Below are 26,611 nucleotides of genomic sequence, written 5' to 3'. Positions count from 1 at the left end.
GTGTAAAAATATTTTACATAGATATTCAATTGAAATTAACTATTTCCATACATCATGGATAAATTAAAGTCTTAATTATATGTTTGGTCCTTATAATTTCGGGAATCCGTTATTTTGGTGATTATAGACCTTAGAGTTTCAATTTCTCCAATTAAGAATCACTATTTTTTAAGTTAAACAAATTAGATCAAAACTTTTTTTTATCGAATAACTACTAAAATAAATTATAATATTTGGCGTGAAAGATTATATAATTGTTTTTACATGTCATTTTTATAAAAAATTGTTATTTTCGTAAACGCTTTAACTGATACACCGGACCTAGACGTAGTGATATCATTCTCCCCATCGTGGCAGAAGCACTCGCTTTCCGATGGTCCCTTATCTTGGCCATGAAGCTTGGTTTTAGGTGTGTCTGTATGGAAACCGATTGCCTTCACTTATTTTTTTATTAGAAGCATTGAATGGGAGGAGCTTTTATGTGGCGTCCATCCTTTCGAGTTGTTTTGCTTTAATTATTAAATATAAGAGAAAATGGTAGGTATATGGAAAATGTAAATTGTTTTTTACACCGTGAACTAATTACATTTCAAGAAGAGTTTAATTTATATGCATTAACACGTAATGAATTTTACACATGTAATTAATCACATTTTTTCATTTTTATTTTAAATATTTTTACATTTAAATTTAATTATCATATACAAATTGATTAATTCCATCGTAAACCTTTTTACATTGTCAGTCTATAGTAGTTAAACTCTTTTAAAAATGTGTCATATGAAAATAATTTCTTATATATTTGAAATCTAATTAATTGAGTGTGATAGAATTAATTTTTTTAGCCTTAACCAGAGTATTTGTTTCATAGTAGTCGTGAGATTAATATCTAGGTCACGGTTAGTGCGTTAACCGAGGTTGCTGATTACTAATTCAAATGATAAGAATTAGGAGATATAAAACTGATTTACTTTTTTTTTTGGTAGATAACAATGGTAGAACGAAGAGAAAACACCTCCAGACTACCGGACAGGGCGCTAGTGGCATGTTGGGAAGGCCAGCAGAGCGCCGGGGATCTCCCTGAGGAGGGTTGCCCACCAACTGAGATTTTACTGATCCTAGAGGGATTTGAACCCTCGACCTTTGGAAGGTGAGAGCTAAATCCGGAACCTGAAGCCAGTTGTACCAAACCATGTTGGCTACGAACTGATTTACCAATATTACTAACGATTAACATTGCGTATAAAAATAATTGCTCTAACTAGTGTAACATTGAAATTATTCTCTAATAATAATTGAGAAAAAAGATTTCCCAAACAAATAAAACAACAATGAAAATTAGGTACGCTACCTCATCAACCATAACCCTTTTCCTTGGTAGGGTTCATTCCCTTTCCCAATCTCTCACAAATCCCAACGCGTTCTTCCATTCTCCGATCCTTCCTTCAATCTCTGCCATGAGCTTCGTATAGCTCAGACGGTGGTGCTCTGCTCTGAGCAATTCCACACACCACAGACGCTGTTGCTTCTCAATCCTTCTTCTGTTCTCGATCGCTTTCTGTCATCATTTGACCTTCTTTCATGGATGGGTTTGGTGTTGGGGGTGTTCCCAACACACAAGATCTTAAGCAACCGGAACATGTTAGCAAAGGTTCGATTCTTCTTTTTTGATTCGTTTGTTGTAACTTTCTGTGATTGTTTGTTTTGTTTACCCCATTTTAAGAAGTTTTGTTTTTGTAAATGTGAATTGATGTGTGGCTTCTTTGTTGTTCTGGGTTTTTTGATTCAACTGTTGCATGTAGATCTGGGATTGTTTGATGAAATCAATTATTAGCCATGTGGGTGTGTGTGTTTTTCTATTTTGTTGTTTATGGTTTGATATCTTTCAGTTCATAGCAATATACTGATTGTAGAGTACAGGATTTGATGCACTGAAGATGGGTTTTTGTGCTTTTTTTGTATAATGGTGACAATGAGAATATAATCCTTACGCGCCGGTTTGTGTGCTCAAACCTCAATCCTGGTGGCTTGGTTTGTGTGCTCTTTGAAAATATAATCCTTACGCGCCGGTTTACGGGACTAAAAGAAATTTGAGCCATCATCATTATTAATTTTGTTTTACTCATGTTTAGTTGTTAGCTTGTATTATATTTTCTTGGGTGGGTGTCCTGCTTACAGACTTTCTTTCTGAAGTGCAAACTGTATTTTTTTGTGTATTGAACTGTTGTAAGAAATTTGCTGAAAGGTCTTTGACTTAATTTTCTTCTGTTATGCAGAAGGTGCAGTATTTGATTCATCGCAATATGCATTCTTTGGTAAAGATACTGCTGAGGAATTTGAGTTGGGGGGATTAGAAGAGGAAGATGACAACTTGCCTGCTGTTGGGTTCAATGAGGAGGAGTTTTTCCTCAATACTGAAGAGGTTATTTTTCGATCTTCTTATCCCATTTTTCCCTAAATTTCGATTTTTATGTGGTTACTTGTTTGTGCTTATAGTTGAATTGCCTATGTTCTCTTATTTTCATCATCAAGGGGTCCATTCATGCTTTTATGTGGTTTGCCAAAAGATCTTTTTTTAAGTTGCTAGACCTTTTCCCTTTTCTTCTTTAATCCTTTATCTAAAAGCTGACTGTAGAATTTCAAATGCAGTTGTTTTTAGATTAGAAGAATTTCAAACATAGATACAGGATTTTTGATGAAATGCAATGCAACTTGTTTATCATAAATAAGTGTCATTTGCATGATCTCCTTAATCTAACACTAAAACTCCTTATGTGTGTGTATGGATACCAGTTGTGTCAGATGCGAATGGACTTTTATCCTGATTCATAAGAAAAGTTCCATTCACTTTTTGTCTCAAAGTGAGTTCTAATGCCTGTTTTTCATAAATGAAAACGGGTATCCAAACATAGCTTATGTAGTTGCTTGAGTCCAATGTGTTTGCAAGTGGTGCTTGTCTCATGGAAAACAGGATTGGTGATGAATGCAATGTAGTTTGTTTATCAGAAATAAGTGTCATTTGCATGATAAAATCCCTTATGTAGTTGCTTTAGTCAAATGTGTTTTCAAGTGATTCTTGCCGTGATTCTTTATTCCAATTTAGCATGTGATATTGCAGGTGCCATGCTGTCCTATCCTATATGGATAAATATAAATAATAAATAATATAAATTAGTACTGGTGTTATTATATTGGGTTTTTATTATAATGTTTTTATATTGTACACTTGTCGGCCTATTAAATGTTAAGTCCTGTTGACCTACATGGCTACATGAAAAGTTGAAGACCTTTAGAGGTAGGCTAATGGCTAGGAAAAATAAAATTTGAAGGGGCTTGGGATGTTCTAGTTTTGGGGTCAGCTTTGGTTTTGTTTTGTTTTTTCTTTTTCTTTTTCCAAAAGCTGGTTAGTCAGCCACCTCCAGGGGGGTAGGAGAGCTAGCACAATGGGGTTGTTCTATCCCATCTATCTTACACTCAAGTTTTGTTATCCTTAGCAATCCCTCAAAAGCAAGTTGGAGGCTGTGATTAGGATTGGAATCTCGCATTTCTGGCCAGAATCAATAGGATTTGATGATCCTATGATCCTGTTCAGTTATTGTTTTGTAAGGATACCAAGGTAGTCAAAATCAGGATTGTGCCTTTAATTGGGGAGAGGGGTGTTAATCGTAAATTGCATAATCATAAAATTTAGCGAACTTCCTATTTTTATAGATATGCATATAAATTAGCATAAATAACAAAATGACACTTTCAATCACCAGAAACACTTGACTACAGTTTTACTCATAACTCGTAAAACATAATTACATAACTAATAATTCATAGGAATGCCATACTAAAGCAGCCTTGGTACCAGCCCCAGTCCCATTACCACCACTTGACTTTCCAGCCCCAGTCCCACTCTCTCTTCGCCGGTGGAGGAGCCTTGTTGACATTGTTAGAGTGTTGTTGCTGGTGCAGTGGGGAAGAGAAGGGGGCTCATGAACCTGAGTGGGGCAGAGAAGTGGGCTTGGCTGCTAAAAATTAGGGGTTTTGCGAAACAGGTCACGTTTAGGAAGCAGGTCAAACCCGTCACATGGGCTGAGCTTAATCGCATAATCACAATTAAGGTGGGATTTTGATTGCGTTTAAGGTCAAATTAAGTCAGAAAAGGATAATGCCACTGATTTTAATCGCTCAGCTGCGCTGTAATTGCATAATTATAGGATTAAGGGATTAAAATTGGGATTTTGACTACCATGACTGTAGGTCTGTACTCTTGACCAATCTCATATTTACATCCAGTTTGCTGAAGCATAAAGCTGTGCCAGTAAATTATAGTTGTGGTACTTTCTAGTCATTGCTAAAATATTATATTTGAAGTTTATCTGGCTGATTTCAAATTCTTGTTATCAGCAAATTTTCAAAAGGATAGAGAGGCATATGTTTTTCCTGCATTGATGACAGACTAATTTTGCTTTCTTTGCATCTACCAAAAGGAAAAATGGATATCTTACTTTATGAGTGATTTTATGTCGCATATTAAATGCTAGAATTTCTACCAACTAACTGTTATTTTCACCTTACAGGCGGATGATGTTAGATCTCTTTCTGATATTGATGATCTCACCACCACATTTTTAAAGGTATGGAAAATATGATATTGTGCTTTCTCCTAATGCTGGATATATTTGTTAGATTAATGACTGATTACTGTGATGATATTTGTTCAATTTGGCTGTGTTCACTTAAACTTGAAAATACAAAAATTATGTTCAATAAATATCTTTTTTTTTTATATTAAAAAACAAAATTAAATAGATAGAAGAGATAATATATACAGCTAGTGGAGGTTAAGGAACATAGGAATCTGTCACAAATTAATGTGTCTTCATCTAACTACTTAAGCATTGGGATAGTTGGTTCATGAGATGGCATTAGAGGCACCAAGTGGTCTGAACTTTGATTCTTATTGCCCCATTATCAAATAAAACAAAAGTTGAATTTCATCAGAGGTAGATGGGCATGTGCATTATCTACGCAAGGGTCAATTGGGCTGGTGACAAAACTTGCACCATGGCTACCTAATAAATTAAGGGCTAATAGAAAGAGAAGTAGGGTTCAGGGAAAAAGATTAAGAGAGAATTCGGAATTGTAATCTTCTGAATGTAATGAAAAGTGCACATGAGACTTGTTTACATACAAGCTATTAAGGAACTGAAATGTAATAACATGAAGTAAAATACACTGTAACAGTACACTTCTTTAACAATGGAAATGAGCTCTTGCGTGAGGGGGCGTTAATAGAAATATATAATATCATTCATATCCTGTGCATTATCCATGCAAGAGTCAATTAGGCCGGCGAGGAAGCTTGCACCACCTGCTGCCCAATAAATTAAGGGCAATGGGCTTACGTGTTAGGGGTCATGATAGAAACCAATTATTGTAAATTTAACTATTTCCCCTTATGTCAAGGTGTCCTAAATTAGTGGGAATGTCGTCAAATAAACATCCTTCATATTTACTTGCTGATTTCTTTTTGACAAAATTCTGGGTGTTGTTAAAAGTTTGGTAAAGAAGGGTTTTGCAGTAAAATTGGGTTTTGCATTTTTGACTGCTCTTATTCAATTCAACCTATTAGATTTTTGACATTTTAATTTAAGAAACATTATGGATGAAATGAATGAAAGCTAATTTTCATGAATTAATATAAGGAATGAAGCTTTGTTGTATAATTTTGTAAATGTAAATTGTAAATCTGATCATCTTATGAAAGAAGTTTGTATGAAATTTGCAGTCTTAACTTGTGGTTGTTCTGTTGTTATTTTATTTAGTATGTTCTGCTAATTATTTCACCCAATTTTATGTATGTAGATAAATTATGCCTGAGTGATCTATTAATAGTGATACCCGTATAAATTAATTCTATTGCAGATAATTAAATAATTTATTTGAACCATTTCTAAAGAGCCTTTTTATGATTCAGCAAAGACGTATCTTACACATTTACATTTCTTGGACATTGATGCACTACCTTCATAGATTCTTTTGTTCCATGATCCTGGAGCCTATTGCAGCAAATCAAACTTATGAGATAATATTGTATTTCCAATTATTAGCACAGCGTGGATTCTAGGCTCTCTCTCTCTTCCTCTCTTAATTTATTCTTCCATTTTTTATCCTTCCTAGTAGTATATAACCTTGGGTTGGTCAGTCCATTCACTTTGACAATGAAGCTGTGATCTCATTTATAAAAGAAATAAAATAAGAAGGAAAAGTGGAAGAATGAGTTGAACCGTAAGATTATTCTGATTAGCACAAATCGTTTGGGATTTCTAATTTATTTGAATGTCTTGGCAACAATTAGCAATTTTTGTCCAAAGTTTGGTAGTTGCTTGATCTTTTCCATCTTGCGTGCCTTTCCGTGCAATTAATTTTATGGTTCAACTTCTGCTTTAAAAAATTATGCTGATCCCTTTAAATGGCGAATCTTCTGCTTTATGTGAATGGATATTAAGATTAAGCAATTTGATATATTTCAGCTGAACAAAGTTGTTAGTGGGCCAAGAAGCGCCGGAGTCATTGGTGATCGAGGATCGAGAGAAAGTAAGCACTTGTAATGAATTCAGCTATATGTTTATTTATTCTTTTATCTAAAAAACCAATATTACTTATTTGCATTTCATTTTTGTGAATTATATATTTTAACACCTGAGGTGCTTAGGATGGAACTTAAATATTGTTAAAATTCAACAATATTTTCTACATGGGGCATTAAATTGTACTAACAAATACTAATTTTGTGTTCTTAAGACAAGAAATTTTTTGCACCACTATCTTCTAATAATCTACTTGAAAGGCTTTTTCTTAATTCTCAATGTCGATACTGCCTGACACACAAATGAGGATGCAGAAATTGATGATGAATTGGTGACATATAAAGAGGTTGGTCATTAGTCTGAAATGGCAACTTGGTGCTAATAAAGCTACTGGTATGAAGTACAGAGACCACTGTGGTTCTATTGTAGACAGCCTAACCTTGCATTTACTAGAGGCTGTTCCTTGACTTGAATCTGTGACCTCTTAGTCACATAGTCCAACTCCTTGCTGGGGTCCTATCAGGGTTGTCAATAGCGCGCTATAGCGCTGCGGTGCGTAGCGGCCCTTGGCTGCTCCTAGTTGATGTGTAGTGGTGCAGTTCAGAGTAGCGACTGTTGCGGTCGCTAAAGCGGAGGAAATAGCCAGCCCTAGCTGCGCTATTTGGCTGCTATTTGTTGAAACTGATAAAAACCCCAAAACAACCCACCAAATGTTCATGTTAGGGCATTTTGGAGAGGTACTGAACTTGGTCTAATTGAGGAGGATGAGGAGGAAGTGATTTAGAACTTAGGAATTAGAGGCTTAAACTTCTTGGTTACCTTGACTTTGGTTGGTGCCAGTGTGTTTTGTTTAAGACTACATATGATTTTTTAAGGTTAATTATGAGTGCCAGGAATTGAGTACTTTTTACCATTTATATGTACATATATTATATAAACTATACAAAAAATTAAGCATAGTGGCCTTCCCGCTATGCGCTATGCCACAATAGTATTTTTGTGATTGGCCGCTCAACACGCAATTCCAACTGTTGCGCCAAAGTCTCCCCTAAAAATAGGCTGGTCTGGCAGGTGAAACTAATTTTATGATGGGTGGTTATCAAAGGGAAATGTCAAGTTCAAGGAATAGTCATATTATCTATTTATTTTTCTACTTCTCATTTTTCTCTCTTTCCTCTATGCAAGTCAAACCGACTAAGGTGTAAAAGGGTTAAAGGTCTTATCAAACTGAGGAAAATGAAGAGAAATTTGGGTTACACTAATCATACCAGTTAGGCAGTTACCAGATGCTTGAGAGCATGATGTTCTAATCTGAAAATTAAAATTATTTTGTTCTAGTTTCTTCTTTCTTTCTGATTGGAACCCAAAAAAGATAAATGCGAAATTGATAGAAACAAAGGTATATAACAATATTATTGAATGACTGAGAATAGGAGAAAGAATTCTCCTCCAGGGTTTTCCCCATCAACAAAAGGTTTCCCTTTTCATACAACTTTCTATGACCTCTTTAAATGACTCTGTTCGTCCTGATTTCCTTATCTATCTAACTAATGTTTTAACTGTCCTTGGCAACTTTTCTGTTATCTTCTGCCCTACCTATAGTACCTCCCTGCGAGGTTGGGAATTGGTAATTCCTATCGTATTAGAGTTCCTATTGATTTTTGATCATTATATACTATGCTTTACCCTACTGATTTTTAACAATCTTCCAGTTCTCAGCCATTTGTTCATCTTCTACGTAGATTATGACCCTCACACGGTTTACGGGCATTTTTGCTATCGACTAACTGGTTGGTCTCATTGATAACATCTCCCTTGACATATTCCTCGTAAAGAAATTTTTAAGTTCCTCTTTTTCTCACGGGGAGGTGTTAGTGATGTTGGATTTTAGATTTTGATTTTGGTGTTCTTAACTGGCCCTGATAATTCTTGCTCGAGTTGGGCGGCTGGGTAAGCCCGCTGGATTGGCGCAGACATGTGTAACAATGATCCCTCCATTGCCATAATGGATAGCTGGAAACCAGCACCTGGGTATCAATATTGTAAACCCCCCATCCTGTGCATAATTTGCATTTCCTTGACATCCCTTATTAAGTCCATTGCTCGAAACACTTCACTGAGTTTACAGGGCCTTATTCTGCAATTTACCTCTTGCAAACATTCAAAAAAATATCCAAGCAGTCTTCTGATCAGCAACTATAAGTTTCTACTATTTTTATGCTTTTATTTCTGATGTATTAGCAGTTGTGTGTAGCTCGGTTTTAATTCACTTGCTGAATATATTAAGTCACATGTATGTATACAGTTAAAGAGTTGAGATTCTGTTGGCTGTTGTTAGGAGGATAGCACTGCCAACCTCAATATAAGTGCAGAGCACTTTGTATTTCCATTCACTCAATTTATAGAAATAATATCTTGGATTCACATGCAATCAGAGCCCTCATATTTTCTCTCGGAGTTTCTGTTTTATTTTTCTGTTGCTTTTTTCTCTAACTTTCTCATCCTAAGTTTTCTATCAGGGTCACCAATGCCTCATTGTTGAACATACTCCTCCACTGAACTCATTTGTCGGCAGTGTACCACTTCTATGGACATCCCACCAGCTACCTCCGCCAAAATGCTGAATCAAAGCTGATGCAAACCCCTTCGGGGTCATAGTGTTGAGTTTTCTTGCATTAAAATCTGAACCAGTTAAAGTACTCCCCTCCATACAAAAATACACTGAACCTTCTCTGAGGGCTTAATTTGTTGAACTTCAATATTTTTCTGCTTTTACTATCTACTCGGAGGCTTTGCTGGTTGCTACTGTCAAAGGTGCGTAACTCCACCTTTCTTGCCCATAAACAGCCCTCTCCTTAACTGGACTTGACCCATTAGCTTCAATTTTCTCCTCTACCTGCCTGAGAGACTAGGGCTGAGCCAACATCTGCGAGGGCTTTGCATCGGTATCATAATTGTCCAAACTGATTCCCTGTTTCTACATCTACCTACTCACTACCTGTCTGATCTCATCAACTCCAACTGCGTTCTTGATTTTTGAGAACTCTGGATGGTGTTTCTTGCAAAAAAGGCAAAGAAAAACATTTTCAAATGGTTGAGAATGAAAGAAAAAATTCTCCTCCAAGGGTTTCCCTTTTCATACAATAAATTCTTTGCATGACTTCATCTATTTTTATTTCCCTGTTTATCGAACTAGTCCTTTCTAATAGATTGACTAACTTCTTTGACTTCCCTTACCAACTTTTCTCATATCTTCTGCCTAACACTTTCAGCTGTTACTTGCATAGATTTTATTTTTGTTGGGTGCCTGTGCCGTTAAACGTTTCTGATCTCTGTTCGCATCCATCAATGGAAACTGTTGAGATATGTAGAAAAAATAAATAGGGAGTAAATATATTGGTATATTTTATCTTTTATTAGGATAGATCTTTTCCTTATTTAGGTGATTGCTATCCCTAAACTCTTGTATATATATGTACTCAGCTTCATAGAATAATCAAACAGAATATTTCATTTAAGTGGAACCTTTCTATCAAACATGCATTTGTATTTGTAAATATCAAGTCATGTTTACAAGTACATAGAATCCATTGTAACATGCATCTGACTGAAAATGGAACCTTGGGGGATGGGTAACGGGGTACTGCAAGTTTATTTATAACTTAATTGTTTTTTTAGGTGGAGAAGGTTCTCCTGCCAAAAGAAGGGTTCAGGAAAATGTTAGGTCAGTAGTTCGGTGAATGTGTTGAGATTCAATAGGTGTTTGGCTCTTGCAGTAACTACACTGATTCTGGGAGAAGGGCAATAGTTGGTTGTATATGATATTTCATCAGAGGAATTGTCTCTTCTTTTGTGCTTGTTCAGTAGGTCTTTAGCGTATGATTTTGTCAAATTCACTTAACCTTGATGGTTCAAAAAACAAATAGCAATAAATCAGACAGGTTATAAGAAAATTAGTTGCAATTTTGGCGTTTGGAGTTGCATGAGATGATGCATATCCAGTGATTTAATTGAAATATCTATTTTGGCTTTATTGCATCCCCCTCTTCCTAACATGTAAACTTGTTTCAGTTGACTAAATTATTCCTATATTTATACAGATTCTTCTGCTTCTGAATGGTCACAAAGGGATGATATTCCTTACTGGGCTGACCAGCACACTTATGACAGTGAATGTTCTCAGGATGGAAAAAGATGGTCGTCGCATCCCCATTCTTCACTCTCTCATCTACAAGAATCAAAGCCCTTGTACAGAACATCTTCATATCCTGAGCAGCAACGGCAGCAGCAGCACCACCTTCAACATTGCTCTAGTGAACCTTTTTCTAACTGGTTTGATCAGCACTTTTATGATAATGAAACTGCCGAGGATGGGAAGAGATGGTCATCACACCCACATCCCTCCATTGCACACTTACAAGAATCAAAGCCCTTGTACAGGACATCTTCATATCCTGAACAGCAACAGGAGCTTCCTCGTTTTAATAGTGAACCAATTTTGGCACCAAAATCTGCATTTACTTCTTATCCTCCCCCTGGCGGTAGGTCCCAACAGTCTTCTCCACATCACAGTACAGGCCACTTGAACATTCCTTATCATGACGGGGGAGCTCAGATGGCATTATTGTCACAAAACCGTTCTCATTTCTTCAATTCTGCACTACAGTCGAGTGGATCAAAACATGAGTCACATTTTAGTGGAAATTTGCGCCAATTAAGTGCTGGCTCCCCTCTTAATCATCAAATCCAGAATCCATGGGTCAACCATACAGCACTATATCCTGGAGATCATCCAAACCTCCTGAATAATATGCTGCAGCAACAGTTACGCCATCATGATGGATCAGTGTCTTCTCACCTACTGACTCAATTGCAGCAACAGCCACATAGACTGCATCATCCTATTCAGCAATCAGCGGGCTACATGTCAGGTTTCCAGTCCCATTTATTTAATCCCCATCTTTCTTCTGGGTCGTCCATAGTTAACAAATATGAACATATGCTTGGTCTGGGTGATTTTAGAGAGCATAGACCAAAATCAACTCATAAAGGTAGACAGAGTCATCGTTTCTCCCATCATGGTTCTGATGCCAGTAGCCAGAAGAGCGATAGTGGTTCACTACAGTTTAGATCCAAGTATATGACTAGTGATGAAATTGAGAGTATTCTTAAAATGCAGCTTGCAGTAACTCATTGTAATAACCCCTATGTAGATGACTATTATCACCAAGCATGTCTCGCGAAAAAAACTGGGTCCAAGTTGAAGCATTCGTTTTGCCCTACCCAAATAAAGGATCTTTCTTCACGAGCCCGTACCAATAGTGAGCCGCATGGTTTTCTCCAGGTTGATGCTTTAGGGAGGGTTTCATTCTTGGGTATTCGTCAGCCTCGCCCTCTTCTTGAAGTTGATCCTCCTCCAAACTCTTCTACCAGTGCTGGAAGCTCTGAGCGAAATATTTCAGAGAAGCCCCTTGAAAAGGAGCCTTTGTTTGCAGCCAGGGTCACCATTGAGGATGGTCTCTGTCTTCTTCTTGATGTAGATGATATTGATCGTTTTCTACAGTCTAATCAGTTACAAGATGGCGGAACTCAATTAAGACGGAGACGGAAGGTCCTTTTAGAAGGGCTAGCTGCATCACTTCAACTCGTTGACCCACTAGGAAAGAATGGACAGAAAGTTGGGCTTGCTGCTAAGGATGACCTTGTTTTCTTAAGATTAGTATCCCTTCCCAAGGGACGAAAGCTCATAGCAAAGTGTCTTCGGTTGCTTGTTCCTGGTAGTGAGTTCATGCGGATAGTCTGCATGGCTATATTTCGTCATTTAAGATTCTTATTTGGAGGTCTCCCCTCTGATCCTGCAGCTGCAGAGACTACCAGTGACCTTGCTAAGGTTGTTTGTCGATGTGTCCAAGGAATGGATCTCGGTGCTCTTAGTGCGTGTCTTGCAGCAGTGGTCTGTTCCTCAGAGCAGCCTCCTCTACGCCCCCTCGGAAACACTGCTGGGGATGGTGCTTCTCTTATTTTAGTATCTGTTCTTGAGAGAGCTACTGAACTTTTAACTGATCCTCATGCTGCTGCTAGCAACTATAATATAGGTAATCGTTCATTTTGGCAGGCCTCATTTGATGAATTTTTTGGCCTTCTCACGAAGTATTGCATGAATAAATACCATAGCATCATGCAATCGCTGGTTACACAAGGGGCACCAAATGTGGCTGTAATTGGATCAGATGCTGCTAAAGCAATTAGTAAGGAAATGCCTGTTGAACTCTTACGTGCAAGTCTTCCTCACACTGATGACCACCAGAGGAAGTTGTTACTGGATTTTGCTCAGCGCTCCGTGCCTGTGGTTGGACTGAGCAGCTATGCCGGCAGCAGTAGCGGTCACGTGAACTCAGAGACAGTGCTAAGTTGATGCAATGATAATGGTTTTTGGGTTGATGCTCACATCAAATGTACTACCTTCCCATCTGTTAAGTACATTTTATAGCCGCAGACTGAAGTGGAAGTTGAAGTTGCATCCATGGCGAGGTTACTACCTCCTTTGTATACCTATCAATGATGCCATAGCATTGTGACATATTTTCAATCAGGCTCTTCATGTATTGATATACTCAGCTTGATCTATTCCTCTTGTCTTACCTTTTTCTTATGACAGGGAAGCTTATTTTATTGCTACTTGTGGTTGGTAGAAACACTAGTGGTTAATTAGCATGTACATGTTTGGGCACAGATTTGATTCCCATGTTTCTTTATATTATTATTATATATACAAGGCGTGGGGTTGGGCTTTGTAGGGAACCATTATTCTACTGGGTCATAAACTTAATGGGAACCATGTTAGCATTTGCTCAAGTGCATATAGGAACTAGTGAATATTAAATTTTGTTGACCCTGCTGCATAATTTTATCTCATATTTCCTAAATTTTTAATTTCTAGATGTGTTTTCTCATGCCTTCCCTGTATGGTTTGAGTTTCTCATGCCTTCGGCCTTCCCTTACTGTTTAGTTTTATCCAACTGCTTGGTTTGAGTTTCTTAGGAAATTTGGTTAGAGATTCATTTACACTTTTGCTCGCATGGTAATATAGGACCGAAATCCTCTGGTCTCATTTGGTATTTCCTTTTATGTCTCATCAATCAAAATGTGCCATGTTCTAGGAAAAATTCATGTATGGGTTACTCTCATAGTCATGTCTATGTCATAATTTGTTTTGTGAGACTGGGTCGGACACCAAATAGGAACATAGAATCTTAATCTGCCAATATATTGATATATATATGTTATACCAAGCTACTTGAGAAAAGTGCATGCATTAACGATCTCATGGTGTGTTTGGAATTTGGACCATGCAAAGTAGAGTTTATGCGTTAAAATGGAGTTTGAGAAATTAGCAGCATGTTTGGTTTTGTATTAGGGTATCATGAAAGGAAGAATTCAATTTATTGTTTTTCAGATTTTCTATTTATTTTTGCTTAATCATGTTTTTTACTACATCTTAGATGTTTACTTAATTTTCGATAAAGACGATATAAAATTTAGATGTTTGAAGTGCTTATATTTATATCAAATTGATTTTAATCTAAAGTTAAGTAATGTTGCTCTTTAGCCAATTCACTTAATCCTAATGTTACTCGAAATAAGAGTCCATTCACATTGAATTTGAGTTTGTTTACCCATTTGCACTAACATAAATGTGATTTCAATCAAATATCAAAGGACATGAACTCGAAAAGGATGACCAAATTACACTTATGAAGAAAACATGTAATAATGTTAGTTAATGTATTGGTTTTAAAAAAAGTTTAAACAATTGTCTACATTTACCGTTTATCAATATTGAGTAGTGTAAAAATAATTAATTATTAGTAAATACAAAGAGTATACTTGAAAAATGATAATAAATAGTTCTAAAATTCAATAAGGCGTCTTATGTAAAGGGATATCAAATGTGGAAGCGTTTCAATCGGTTTGCTATCAATTGAACATTCCCAAGCATCAACCAAGTGTCATCTTTTCTCCGGTCTTAGGGGATAGTTTGGGTTACTTCTGAAATTTCATGAATATTAATAATAAAGATGCTTGAAGATTGTATTCTAAGAACTTGGTGGCCATACATTCATCAATGTTTAAAATTGTTGCGATAACTTCTATTTGGAATACATTTGTTTAATCATCTTGGCTCGTGTCCAAGACATAAAATTTTACTGCTGATTAGTCCCCTTAGGAGGAGAAAATCCTGAACACAGAAACCTTGCTCTTGAATGCTCAGTAAATAATGATATTTTTGCAACTTGATGAACGCTGAATATTTTCTACACTTTCTTTTGTCATCAGAATATTTTCTACACGCTGTATATTGCATAAGATAATTGTAGAAAAAGAATGTGTCATATGTCATGAACAAATACTGCATTTTATTTACATATGAATTTATGATTCAATTAATGTTTAATTGTAGACTTGCACCAAAAACTAATAAAAAAATAGTAATTCATCTATACCAGTTCTTTATCACAATCGTGCTTACTTCTAAGTGTTCTCTATTCAGTATCAATGTCAATGTCCTATTTACATAGTGCTCCCCTATATTTGCAATTTTGCATCCTAGAGTGTTAGATTCAATATAATTCAGAACGACCTGTTATACAACACCTGATCCTAGTTATCTATTTTTCACATATATGCATGTAAAAATCCCACAGTACCTCACAGTTTGATCATAGGCACTAACTTCTCAAGAGTCCCTGAATCATATTCCTTGCCTCCGCCAGAGGGCATGGACAAGAGACTTCTTTAGCCCACACGTTCTGCATGGTTTGCATGTTCATATCTGCAGGACATTCTTTCTCCAAATGTTTAACTTCCTCTGCATCCATCACATCAGCAACTACATTCTGTTCAGATCAGGTTAGAAGCCTTATTTAGTCAAATACATAAAGGAGCCAAAGAAAATGAAAATGAGATGATGCAAGATAAGAAGTAGTAGGATTTTGTATGATTCTGCACAGATAGTGAGCCACGAATGAAGGAAACATGTAGTGGAAAACAAATCATTGAAAGACATGAAAATAAAATCACATCACTGAATATTGCTTCCTTATTAACAAAAAAATTGACACTATACAAAACTTTCTATTTCTCAACTCCAAAACTTTATGAATTATGATAAATTGATACTATAACAGCTGCATAGGATCCATATATGTTAACTCACCCATGTTCTACCGACACATGCATTGAAGATTATGAGCTTGAGGAGCTTTTCATCAGAACTGCAAAGAGCATCACCAGAAGTAACAGAAACAACAAGGTCTTGGCAAGAATAATCGATAGATGATCCATTGTTTTTGACAGTGATTCTCTTGTACTTCTTCAAAACTCTCCCAACATGATGAGATGAGCTGTTTTGTTCTTGTAGTCTCAACAAGGTTGCTGCCCTTTCAGCATTAGCCCAGCAACAACATGACGATGAGCCATCATCTGCATGAAATAGCGGGGGAAATATTATTCAACAAAATCTTCATTAGAGAAGCTAATGTGTGGTGGAGATAAAAAAAGCATGAAATATGAAGAGGAGATGGGGAGCCTGCTTGGCAGGTTCTGGATTCAAGAATTACAGAAGAGAAGAAGCTTGCTTTTATATGTCAAATAGATCATCCTAGGGCCACGTATTGTCTACCATGTGATTGAAGAAAACACACATGCCAACCCTTTGTAAAGACTAAAGACTACTTGTCCAAATCCTTGCATGATGATGAAATGGTTAAAATATTATGCAATTCTACAGTCTACGTAATGTTTATCTTTTCAGTGAAGTTTGATAACACAGTTTATGAACGATTTATTGCCTCCAGGAAGAAGTTGATGAAGTGCACGATCTGTGACGATTACCATGTATATCAGAGACATCACACACAAGTTGTTTCCAAGTGAATAAGTAAATAAATAATATCGTCATATCATATAAGCACCCAAAAGAATAAGGGATCCATGTCAGGAACTAAAGAGTAGCACAAGCTCAACTTTAGAAGCTAGGAAATAGAGGCTCAAGCAAGCTGAAAAGTGAACATATGTTATTAGGAATAATTTGTAAAGTACGAGTAAGGATGCATAGAAAAACTAGGTAAAATAAAATAGTCAGGGGTTAAACCTCATTGGACCTACAAGCTAGGCATACCCAGGACATCAAAAGCAATCGAGTGTAGCTGACAACTCCATTATAAAACTTCAACTAAAGTTAATCTTCAATGCAAATAACTTACCCAACAAAAAAGCAGCAAGCGGAATGTCCAAAAGAATCCCTGAAGCATTAATTTTTGTTTCTGCACTAAAATTTGTTGTCTTCCTCTCTAGAACTACAAGAAAGACTGCAGAAACCTGTTCACAACAAACAGCCATAAAATTTGTATTCTTTGAGAGCTAAGATATTCATATAGATAATAGATAAATATAATACAATTTACCCTGGATCGAAGTACTATTTGCTTGTGACTCTGGAACTGAGGTAATTGGGAAATCAAACAGGAAAATGAATCTCTGTATGCATTGTATGCATCTTTAGTAGGTCTTGAATTGGTAGACCTGTCACTCCATTGTTTATCATCTACTGATTTTATGGCAATAAATGACACCGGCAGCAACATAAATTTATTTGGGACCCTGCAGAACCAAAGACAAGCAATCAATTTTGTAGCAGAAACTAATCAACATTTATAAAAATCATCAGAATGATGAGTCCTTCATACAATGAATATGGGAAAATAGAAGACTGAAACTGAAATTACAGAACAAATTGATGTATAAAAAGTACTCACAACATCCACATAATGAGATTTATATTTTACAAAATAGTTTACAATTGACAATATTACTTTCTTGAAGAGTGCAGTAAACAAGAACTCAAGCCTAATTATGACTTATGAAGGCCCCAAATGCATACCTTGCATCAAGAATCCGATGAAACGTTGCAGTTACACCAGGTCCAAAACCAGTAGGGAAAGCATGTTTACTTATAGAACCAAAAATATTAACCTATAAAGAAATAAACTATCAACATTAAGTTACAAAATAAGCATAAAATATACATAAATAAATGGAGTGGGTGTTATTGAAGTTACAATATGATGATAGACTAAAACGTGAATGCAGAAACTGCTTCTAACTCCAACAAAGCCTTTCATTTGAAGAGGCTCAAGGCTTGCACCACTTGAGCATGAATTGTTGATGCTAGAGCTAATGTCATGAATGTCAACCACATTTCCCTCAAGAGAAATCAAATTGCCCTCAGGAAACAAGCAGTTTGAATTCTGAGACCCAGGACAAAATTTAGGCCTAGCCACTACAGTCCCAGAGCTCAAAAGAGTGTCACCTCTCTCTTCTGATACTCTGAATTGCTGAATTTGACTATCTTCTGATTCTGTAATATTATCTTCCAGTAGGCCTGTATGACTGACAGGGAGATAAAGACAAACATCTGAACAAACACCTGAGAAATTATCATTGGATCTCAGCAGAAGTTGTTCAATTTTATCTTTAGGCAAAACTGCATCAATGGTAGGAAATAAAGAATCTTTTGCAGATGTAGGTACTGATTTGTAATTGAAGAGAACCTCGTCAGAAATAAATGAAAGGCTCCAGATATGTTTTCTAGAATCAATAAGAAACTTAGCAGTACCACTGCTGCCAAAGCCAGCATCTTTCGTAGAGCTGAAGCAGTCTTTCCTATTATGTTCTATGATGTAATAACCACCAATTTTCAACAACTGAAATGAAGTAAAAAGTGATTTAATGCTCAGGTTCACATTACAAAGGGAAGCAATTTACAAAAGCAGTTAAGGCCAACCATCCAAGGCAAGGATGTTAAAAAGAGTAAATAAAATACCTGATACGTCAAAAATTTCTCAGCTGAGAATTCAAGCAACAATTTTCTTGCAGATAGTTTGGAATTAAAACTCATATCTTCCATACGTGATGTACACCGCAAGATACCCGGGCAAACCTCTCTCTCATTTTGAAGGCCTCTAAAAGTAACCATACAAGATATATCATGAGAAGAAATCAAATTGACAGAATTTTTGTTCATTTCTGATTCCCTGAATGAATTAGAACAGGCACTCAGCCCATAGATGGAAGTTTGAAACCCATCCTTCAATGAGTTTACTGATTCCTTCATAAGTTTCTGCCTCTTAATGGAAACTTGCGCCTCATCATTACCACTTAAACAATATTTTGAATGTTCCGCTGTCCTGTCACTAGAAACATTGCATGGATTTGAACTTCCACTTTTCCCAGAAATTAATAAAATGCATGGCATAAGTATAGCTTCAACAAAAGTACTAGACTTGTTGGATCTCATATTATTGGAACACTGCAAGAATTGATATAGGGGAATTAGCAGTGCAAAATTGTCCACATTTATGTACTATTAAAGGGGGAAAAATGGAATATTAGTATGTATAATGCTATACATGCAAAAGAGAAACCAAAGCAAACACTTTATTATAATCCTTTCATCAGAACTCTTCACTTTTTTTCCGTTTTACCATGCTACAGCTCAAATGAAAGTTCACTTGTAGATTGTACTGGTAATGAAATTAATAACTGAAATTTCAGATTGAATAAACAGTTAAAACATAACCTTATCTTGCAGAGGAAATTTGTGAGAAACCCTAAGCAAATAGTAGGATCTAGGTTCAAGTGTCTCAGTTTCATTCTTATTATTAATACAATGCTGAAGCGGAAATTTTCTGCGTTTAGCATTCTTCCACTGACAGTGAACAAAAATTGATGTCCTTAATTTTGTTTCTGCTAGGCTGCAATTGAAGATTGCTCTGCAAGATAATGACTCATTCTCAAGCAGTGCCCATTGATCCACAAGTCCGTCAATGCCATCCAGAAAAACATCGTAGTCAGTCACCTGTAAATCCAAAATAATAGTGAACGTGAAACACCTAATTCCATGGCATTATAATACTTTGTTGTCTGCTTAGGATTTTATAAGAACTACTAATTCCATGGTTTGGTAATTCAGGAAACTCTAATCATATATTCAGGGTGATTCAACATAGATACAGATTTCGGTAACTGTTAAACTTAAAAGTTTATTAGCTTAAACCATAGTTTTAGATCAAGCACCACTTAGTCCAAGTTATGATAAATGTTATCGAAGTCATACAATTACCAGGCATGAAGAATAGGTGAAAAGTCACAGAACCTCCAGTTACTTTTTGAAGTTCATAAAGACAAAAATAGATAAGAGAAGAAAGTGAATCGCGAAGAGCAATGGTGACCTCATATATTTCGTTGGGGTTCCAAGATAAGGGAAGGTCTGGTATAAGAACATCAATTCCACCAGTAGCATCAGCCAGCTGCAATCTTCTAGTTGATGGATTAATCTGATCATACAAAGCAAGATAATGAGTACTCTAGTAATATCAAAGCTTTATGCCAAAAAGTGTGTTGTCTCCATCTTTCAAAGGTCAAAGAAAACCATTGTGTCACATAAATACGAATGAGACAGAATTATAATGCCATTGCAAAATGCAGCTTACTTGCAAATATTGAAATAAAAGATAAACTTAACCAATCACCTTTAGACAACCAAGCAAAACAATGCCTAAATCTACACTTTGAATGATCCTCCTAATCGGTCTACCATCAAATCTGACTTCATGTGATAAAATACTGAAATGATTGCCAACAGACAATAATTTGCAGTGATTCTCTGACTTTAGCATTCTTAGTAAGGTGTCTATACAGTGGAAGATGAAGATAGACATGGGTACTACCTGAAAACAACAACATAGTGATAACAAATTATATCTTTCAATTATAGTAACAGATACCTTCTGATAGAAAAACTCAATAGCTGTATTCCTTTCCTTTTTCCTTTTTGGGTAAAATAATGAATGTATTTTCCCGTTCATGTTAGACTCAAACATCATAAAGTACCAGAAGCAAGTCTAATGTAAATACAAATACCAATTTCAAAAAACCGCAATGCAGTTCTCTACCACAGCCATTCACGTCATGCCTGCACAGTCCCAAGAAAGCACCATGCTGCCACAAAAAAAGCATTACAACCGGAGTTCTCACTAATGCTGCAAAATTGGTTTCAATGAAGTTCTCCCTACTGTCAATTTAAACATACCGGAGTTCGAAACACTGATGGAGGCAACAGTGAACTAGCATACATCTGAGCAAGCCCTTCTTTCTGGTAAAACCTTGCAACAATAGCTCAACAGAATAAGAACAGAAGAAAAAGCTTCAGCCAAACTAAGAACTCCTGGAATCCAAAGGAAGTAGATTACATGTATTGATCCCAGAATGTCCTTGTCAGATAAGATACCGGCAAACATTTTACGTAAGCTTGACACAAGAAGTAATACCCTGCAAAGCAAAAAATAATAAAAGGGAATAATATATAACTCTTTAGCAATCTTAAACACTCAAGTTCCAAATTAACTGCTATAAAAGGAAATCAAAGAATTTAATACCATAGTCTTGCAGAAAAAGGCAATGACTGGATGAACTTTCCTAGCATACTCGTAGAATGCATAACCACATTACACCTGCAATATCAAACTGAATTATCAATTTATTTCCAAAGAGTATGTATAGACAACTCCACCTATTAAATAGTAAATTTTCAAGGAACAATTAGCTTTGATATTGTAACTTAAAACATACAACAAATCAGAACATGGCTATGTATAACTTCAGTTAGATGCAGTTGTTGGCATTGGTCCAATCACCCATGATGAAAGGGAAGGACGGTAATAAAAGGCTTCTCATTGGCCACATCATACATGAGAAGACTTGGGACAGTAATACTTGAGCATTCATGTGAAACAAATCTGAACAGAAGCAAGCACAATTATGGTAGCAACACATACACAGTTTCCAGTGGGGAGAAGGACTCCACGGTAATGCTAGTCTTGATGCAGGCCCCAAGAATAATAATTTTTGTCCATGAGTACTTTGGATCCATGAAGTGAACATTTCTCACAGATATCTACATAATGATCAAACATCTCAGGCTAGGTAGCACATATACAACATGGTAACTATGAAAGTAAAACAACACAATACTGCTGTAAAACAACCCATAATATTAGTAAAAAATTGCTAAAAAACATAACTCTTGTTAGAATATAATATAAAACCATTGTTAGAATATAATATAAAACCATTCATGTGGCCCATACCCAATAGCTTAAGCTTTTGGGATAAGTGGTTATTTAACATGGTATCAGAGCCTCTATGGCCGAGAGGTCTAGAGTTCGATCCTTGCTCCCCTCATTTCTAATAAAAAAGTGGAATTTAATTAAGCACATGGTAGGTGGGCCTGTGCATTTATCCACGCTTCAAGCCCAAAGGGCTCTTGGTGACAACTCTCAAAGTTATCATGTTTCATCGCAAACATAATAAAATACTATCATTTATCTAATCATTAGATTATTCTCATTCCTATTAGTATAAAAAGTTCAAAAATTATAAAGTATAACTAAGTGTATGTGAAGTATCGAACATAAATTCGTGTCTAACAGCTACTACTTCAAAGTGTGTGCTTTCTTACTCTCAGGTCAAGCAGAAATAGCAAAATTCATTTCACTTACAATGGAACCAATTCTCAGACCATGTATTAGAGTATGTAATTGATCTGTTAAAAGAAGCCACACATCATGGTCCAACTCCAAAGCCATCCCTTGCATGTGAACACCTTTAACCACACCAGTATAAGAACCACACTCACCCTTCCCCTTTATCTCACCCTTCAACCGAGGTGCCCATTTCTCCGAAAGCCGACAAACGCGCAGAACGGAATCATCCACAGTCACATACATCAAACATGACTCCTCCTTCGTCATATAAACCAACCTCTTCTTCAAGCCAGAAACCACAACACGCTTGCCAATGAGTTTGGTCATTACAGGGTGAAACTGCGACGATTCGCCATAGAAATACACAATCTCAGTTTTAGTGAAGGAATGACCATTCTTGTTTTCAATTGAAAACGAAGAACTCTTCAAGTTTTTCATCAGTTCCCTGGAACCGCATAATCTGCATTCACAACACATCAATTGAACCAAAAACCCTGGCAAGTTAGCAGAACCCGAATTCGAATCATCGCCACTCTTTGCGGTGGCGCAAGGGACGACAGAAACAGGGCCGACCGACTTGACGACTCCATGGACGGCCCGGAGATTGTCAGCGCTGCTGCGGCCGGTGCGATTCCGCGATAGGGGGAGCGAATCGGTTAGGGCGAGACCCTCGTTGGGGTCGGAGAAGCACCAATTGATGATCTCCAAGAAGCCGCTGCTGCTACTACGGTGGTCGTTGCCGCGGTGCTTGAAGGGGATGAAGTTCCAAGATGTGACGCGGATTTCCTTGTTGACCGCGGCGGCGCGGAAGCGGAGGAGGTCGCAGCAGACTGTGGCGGAGCGATCGGAGAATCTGAAGCAGGAGCAGGCAGGGTTGGCGGTGTGGGAGGGGAGTGTTAGGGTTCCGATGAGGGTGGTTGGGCGGTGAAGGGGAGTGAGGACGCGGTGGTTGGAGGGGCGGTGCGGGGGACGAAGTGAAGGTGGAGCGGAGAGAGATGCGGCGGCGGTGAAAGGGCGAGGGGAGTGGAGGAGGTCGGCTAGCTTGACTGTGTTTGCGGCGGCGGCGGCGGCGTCTTCCATTTTACGCGCCAAGAGTTGGTGTTTCACATACATGTCCTACTAAATTAAGGGGAGTTGGGTTTGGGGCCCCCCTATGGGGCTCCCCGCCCCACTTAAAGTGGGGAAATTACTGGAACGCCCCCCTTTAATAGAATACGGAAGACACATTTCCGTATTGAATACGGAAGTTTAATATCCGTATTATATTAGTATGTAAACCGGCAAGGGTTTATTCAAACCCATTTCAAACCCATTTCTGTATTTTGCCAAGCTCTTCTCCCCTCTTCAACCTTCGATCTCTGTCGCTCCCCTTGCTTGAACCGTGTACTTGAAAGGTTCCATCATCTCCATCAAAGCTCTTCACAACCCCATTCTCAGAATTGAAACCTAGAGGTAAGGATTTTTGGATTTTCCCCATTTAACTTGAAATTATGTTAATCATTGAACCCTAGGGTAGTCGATTGTTGCTTGTGTAGAGGTATTGTTGGCTGAAATGTCTTGAATGTGGTTTGGGTTTAGGGCCGATAGCTCATTGTCGTTAATGGCGTTTCTGGGTAAATACGGATCACAGGTTTCCGTATTGAATATGGAAAATGGTTTTCCGTATTCAGTATGGAACATGGTTTTCCGTATTGAATACGGAAAAACGTTTTCCGTATTCATCTCAGAACCAAACCCAACACTTATAATTGATTCTGGGTTCAGAATCAATTATAGAAGGTTTCCAAAGCATTTGTGAGTAGTTTCTAGATGCCATAATTGATTATTAGGAAAATAAAAGTTGATCCAAGCATGCATAATCCACAGAAGATCCGATTATCATCTATGTACTTATAAAATTCTAGGAATTTTCCATTTGCTTGCATCATGTTTCTGTCTATGGCTGAAATGGTATATATAGTGAATGTTTGCTCTGAATATATAGTGAGAATGAAGAACAGAAAGAGGTCTCATGCTTCTAGTGAGGATGTCGGGGCTACTGAGGATAGACACCGGCGGTTACATGCTTCTAGCCGGCGCGGCGATCATGCTGCAACCTCTCAGGCGGTGGAGGCTTCAGCTCCAGTTGTTTCTCCGCCGTCTCCCATGATTGAGGTTCCTCTGGTTGATTATCCGCCGTCTCCCACGGTTGAGATACCTACAGTTGTTTCTCCGCCCTCTCCCATGGTTGAGTCATCAGGCGAGGAGTCCTCAGGCGAGGAGTCTTCCGGCGAGGAGTCATCAGGCGAGGCCTCATCCGGCATGGGAGGATCTGACGAGGATAGTATTCCTCCGCCTACTGTTGATGCTGATGTCCTGCCGCCAGAGCAGGGGGAGCAGGGGGCACAGGGTGGCGAGGAGGACCTGATCCAGAGGTTGCCGCCGTTTCCGGGGGGGCCTGTTGAGCTATCGCTCCTCACCCATTATGCTGATCACAAGGCTCCCTGGGCGTGGCATGCACTCCTACGCACAGACGAGCGGTATGTGGACCGTCGACAGTTGAAGGTGGCCACAGCTGGGGGGAAGGTTTGGAACCTTGCTTGTGATGGTGATTCAGACAGTCACAGGCGGGTTCGAGAGTTGATTGAGCAGACGGGTCTTCATCAGCTACCATATTGCAGCTACCCGGTGACAGATGCAGGCCTTATTTTGGCCCTTGTGGAGCGATGGCATGAGGAGACTAGTAGCTTCCACATGCCGTTCGGGGAGATGACTATCACCTTGGACGACGTGTCGGCTCTTCTCCATCTCCCCATGGGGTCGAGGTTCTATACGCCTGGGAGGGGGGAGAGGGACGAGTGTGCAGCGCTCTGTGCTCAGTTGATGGGAGGATCTGTTGGTATTTATGAGGCTGAGTTTGATACGAATAGGTCCCAGACTATTCGCTTTGGGGTCTTGCAGACCCGGTATGAGGCTGCGTTGGCGGGTATGTCTTAATTATTATTGTATTGTCTTTGTATCTATTATTATTGTATTGTTATAAACTATTAACTTAATTCACTTCATTGTAGAGCACCGATATGAGGACGCTGCACGGATTTGGCTGGTGAACCAGCTAGGCGCCACGCTCTTTGCTAGCAAGAGCGGAGGCTACCATACGACCGTCTACTGGATAGGGATGTTGGAGGATCTTGGTCGAGTGTGCGAGTACGCGTGGGGCGCGATTGCGCTCGCTACGCTATACGACCAGCTTAGTCGAGCGTCCAGGAGGGGGACGGCCCAGATGGGAGGTTTTACCTCGCTCCTGCTAGGATGGGTCTACGAGTACCTTTCTGACCGCGTCATTATCCGTAGGGCGGATCCGGAGTACTCGCAGGACCAGCCTAGGGCGCGGCGGTGGGCTATGTCCCGGGTCGGGCATGCAGGCCTTGATGAGAGGCGAGTCATGCTCGATGAGCTGACGGTGGATGACGTTATATGGACCCCATTTGAGGACCATCGGGCTCATCGACCACGGGATCCGAGGGCCATGTATTCTGGCTACATCCGGTCGCCATTTGGCCGTGTTGTTCGACGGCATCTACCAGAGAGGGTTCTGCGCCAGTTTGGCTTCATACAGGATGTCCCTCGACACCCCTCTGAGATCCAGACGTCTGGGTCCCTTGCTGAGACCGCAGATGCTGCCTTTGCTGAGTTTGCGCCGCACCTCCGCCCTCAGGGGATCCCCGCTACATATCCGGGAGAGGTTGTGGAGGATTACATGAGGTGGTACAACGCTGTGTCCCATCGGTTCATCATCCCTGATGATAGGAGGGAGGAGTTCAGTGCAGTGGTAAGTTTGAATTTTATTTTCCATTCAATTGTGATTTTTTGTTCATGATATTTTATTTGTATCTAATGTATCTACATTATTTTTGCAGACTGTTATGCGTCGGGCCGTGGACTTGTTGGAGCAGTCACTCGAGGTGCCAGATGCTCCTGCAGAGGGCACGCATTTCCGATCCCTCACTGAGAGGGCGCTGGATCTTATTAGATCCAATGCCTTCATTGGTACCCAGGGGGTAGCCTTTGCTGCTGTCCGAGGAGCTAGAGCTGCAGGAGGCAGAGGTCGTGGAGACAGAGCGCGTGGAGGCAGAGGCCGTGGAGGCAGAGCCCGTGGAGAGGGTGCTCCTGCAGAGGGTGCGCGTGGAGGCAGAGGCCGTGGAGGCAGAGCCCGTGGACCTAGAGGTCGTAGAGGGGCCGGTAGGGGTCGGGGCGAGTGATTGACTATATATTTGTATATTTTTTTTGTATTTTTATATTATGACATGTGACTCTTTGTATTAGGACTCTCTTTATATTAATCATGCTTTCTATTTTCACTCATTATATGCCGACTCTTGTATTGAAAAAAACCCGTATAACTACACCGTAAATAATCAAAGGCAGGATAAGTAACATAAATAA

General features: G+C 38.6%; 3 protein-coding genes across 5 annotated transcripts; 2 read left to right on the top strand and 1 right to left on the bottom strand.

Moving 5' to 3' along the window:
• The first annotated feature begins 1,334 nt into the window (after positions 1-1,334).
• On the top strand, positions 1,335-13,382 carry LOC130749476 (protein PAT1 homolog). The gene is made up of 5 exons (XM_057602844.1): positions 1,335-1,651; positions 2,277-2,422; positions 4,569-4,625; positions 6,525-6,588; positions 10,682-13,382. Exons 1-5 carry the CDS (start codon positions 1,582-1,584, stop codon positions 12,994-12,996), a joined length of 2,652 nt encoding a protein of 883 aa, XP_057458827.1. The 5' UTR covers positions 1,335-1,581; the 3' UTR covers positions 12,997-13,382.
• Positions 13,383-14,976: 1,594 nt separating this feature from the next.
• LOC130745983 (CST complex subunit CTC1) lies at positions 14,977-23,306 on the bottom strand. 2 transcript variants are annotated; one of them, XM_057598470.1, is made up of 16 exons: positions 22,202-23,306; positions 21,479-21,597; positions 21,080-21,154; positions 20,894-20,972; positions 20,734-20,796; positions 20,565-20,642; positions 20,174-20,371; positions 19,874-19,978; positions 19,222-19,500; positions 18,466-18,951; positions 17,702-18,346; positions 17,524-17,615; positions 17,048-17,243; positions 16,847-16,961; positions 15,799-16,064; positions 14,977-15,450 (listed from the first exon to the last, which is right to left on the bottom strand). In XM_057598470.1, exons 1-16 carry the CDS (start codon positions 23,297-23,299, stop codon positions 15,409-15,411), a joined length of 3,936 nt encoding a protein of 1,311 aa, XP_057454453.1. In that variant the 5' UTR covers positions 23,300-23,306; the 3' UTR covers positions 14,977-15,408. The 2 variants fall into 2 exon arrangements, with proteins under 2 accessions (XP_057454453.1, XP_057454452.1); XM_057598469.1 differs by having other exon boundaries at positions 14,977-15,478; positions 22,202-23,304.
• Positions 23,307-23,322: 16 nt separating this feature from the next.
• Positions 23,323-26,536, top strand: LOC130745985 (protein MAIN-LIKE 2-like). Of its 2 annotated transcripts, XM_057598473.1 has the most exons (4): positions 23,323-23,638; positions 24,171-25,151; positions 25,237-25,997; positions 26,086-26,536. In XM_057598473.1, exons 2-4 carry the CDS (start codon positions 24,176-24,178, stop codon positions 26,425-26,427), a joined length of 2,079 nt encoding a protein of 692 aa, XP_057454456.1. In that variant the 5' UTR covers positions 23,323-23,638; positions 24,171-24,175; the 3' UTR covers positions 26,428-26,536. The 2 variants fall into 2 exon arrangements, with proteins under 2 accessions (XP_057454456.1, XP_057454455.1); XM_057598472.1 differs by lacking the exon at positions 23,323-23,638 and having other exon boundaries at positions 23,712-25,151.
• Positions 26,537-26,611: the final 75 nt, after the last annotated feature.

This window comes from Lotus japonicus, chromosome 3, assembly GCF_012489685.1.
Source record: "Lotus japonicus ecotype B-129 chromosome 3, LjGifu_v1.2".
Taxonomy (NCBI): domain Eukaryota; kingdom Viridiplantae; phylum Streptophyta; class Magnoliopsida; order Fabales; family Fabaceae; genus Lotus; species Lotus japonicus.
This window is presented reverse-complemented; position numbering and strand designations above follow the sequence as displayed.

Bases quoted from the DNA above. Each gene is read 5' to 3' on its own strand.
- LOC130745985 (XM_057598472.1), top strand. From the start codon at position 24,113: ATGTTTCTGTCTATGGCTGAAATGGTATATATAGTGAATGTTTGCTCT. The intron at 25,152-25,236 runs GTATGTCTTAAT...ACTTCATTGTAG, and splicing joins GTATGAGGCTGCGTTGGCGG to AGCACCGATATGAGGACGCT. The intron at 25,998-26,085 runs GTAAGTTTGAAT...TTATTTTTGCAG, and splicing joins GGGAGGAGTTCAGTGCAGTG to ACTGTTATGCGTCGGGCCGT.
- LOC130749476 (XM_057602844.1), top strand. From the start codon at position 1,582: ATGGATGGGTTTGGTGTTGGGGGTGTTCCCAACACACAAGATCTTAAG. The intron at 1,652-2,276 runs GTTCGATTCTTC...TCTGTTATGCAG, and splicing joins ACCGGAACATGTTAGCAAAG to AAGGTGCAGTATTTGATTCA. The intron at 4,626-6,524 runs GTATGGAAAATA...GATATATTTCAG, and splicing joins TCACCACCACATTTTTAAAG to CTGAACAAAGTTGTTAGTGG.
- LOC130745983 (XM_057598469.1), bottom strand. From the start codon at position 23,299: ATGTATGTGAAACACCAACTCTTGGCGCGTAAAATGGAAGACGCCGCC. The intron at 20,797-20,893 runs GTAATCTACTTC...AGGTTTTACCAG, and splicing joins ACATTCTGGGATCAATACAT to AAAGAAGGGCTTGCTCAGAT. The intron at 19,501-19,873 runs GTCACCATTGCT...TTGGATTTACAG, and splicing joins ACCCCAACGAAATATATGAG to GTGACTGACTACGATGTTTT.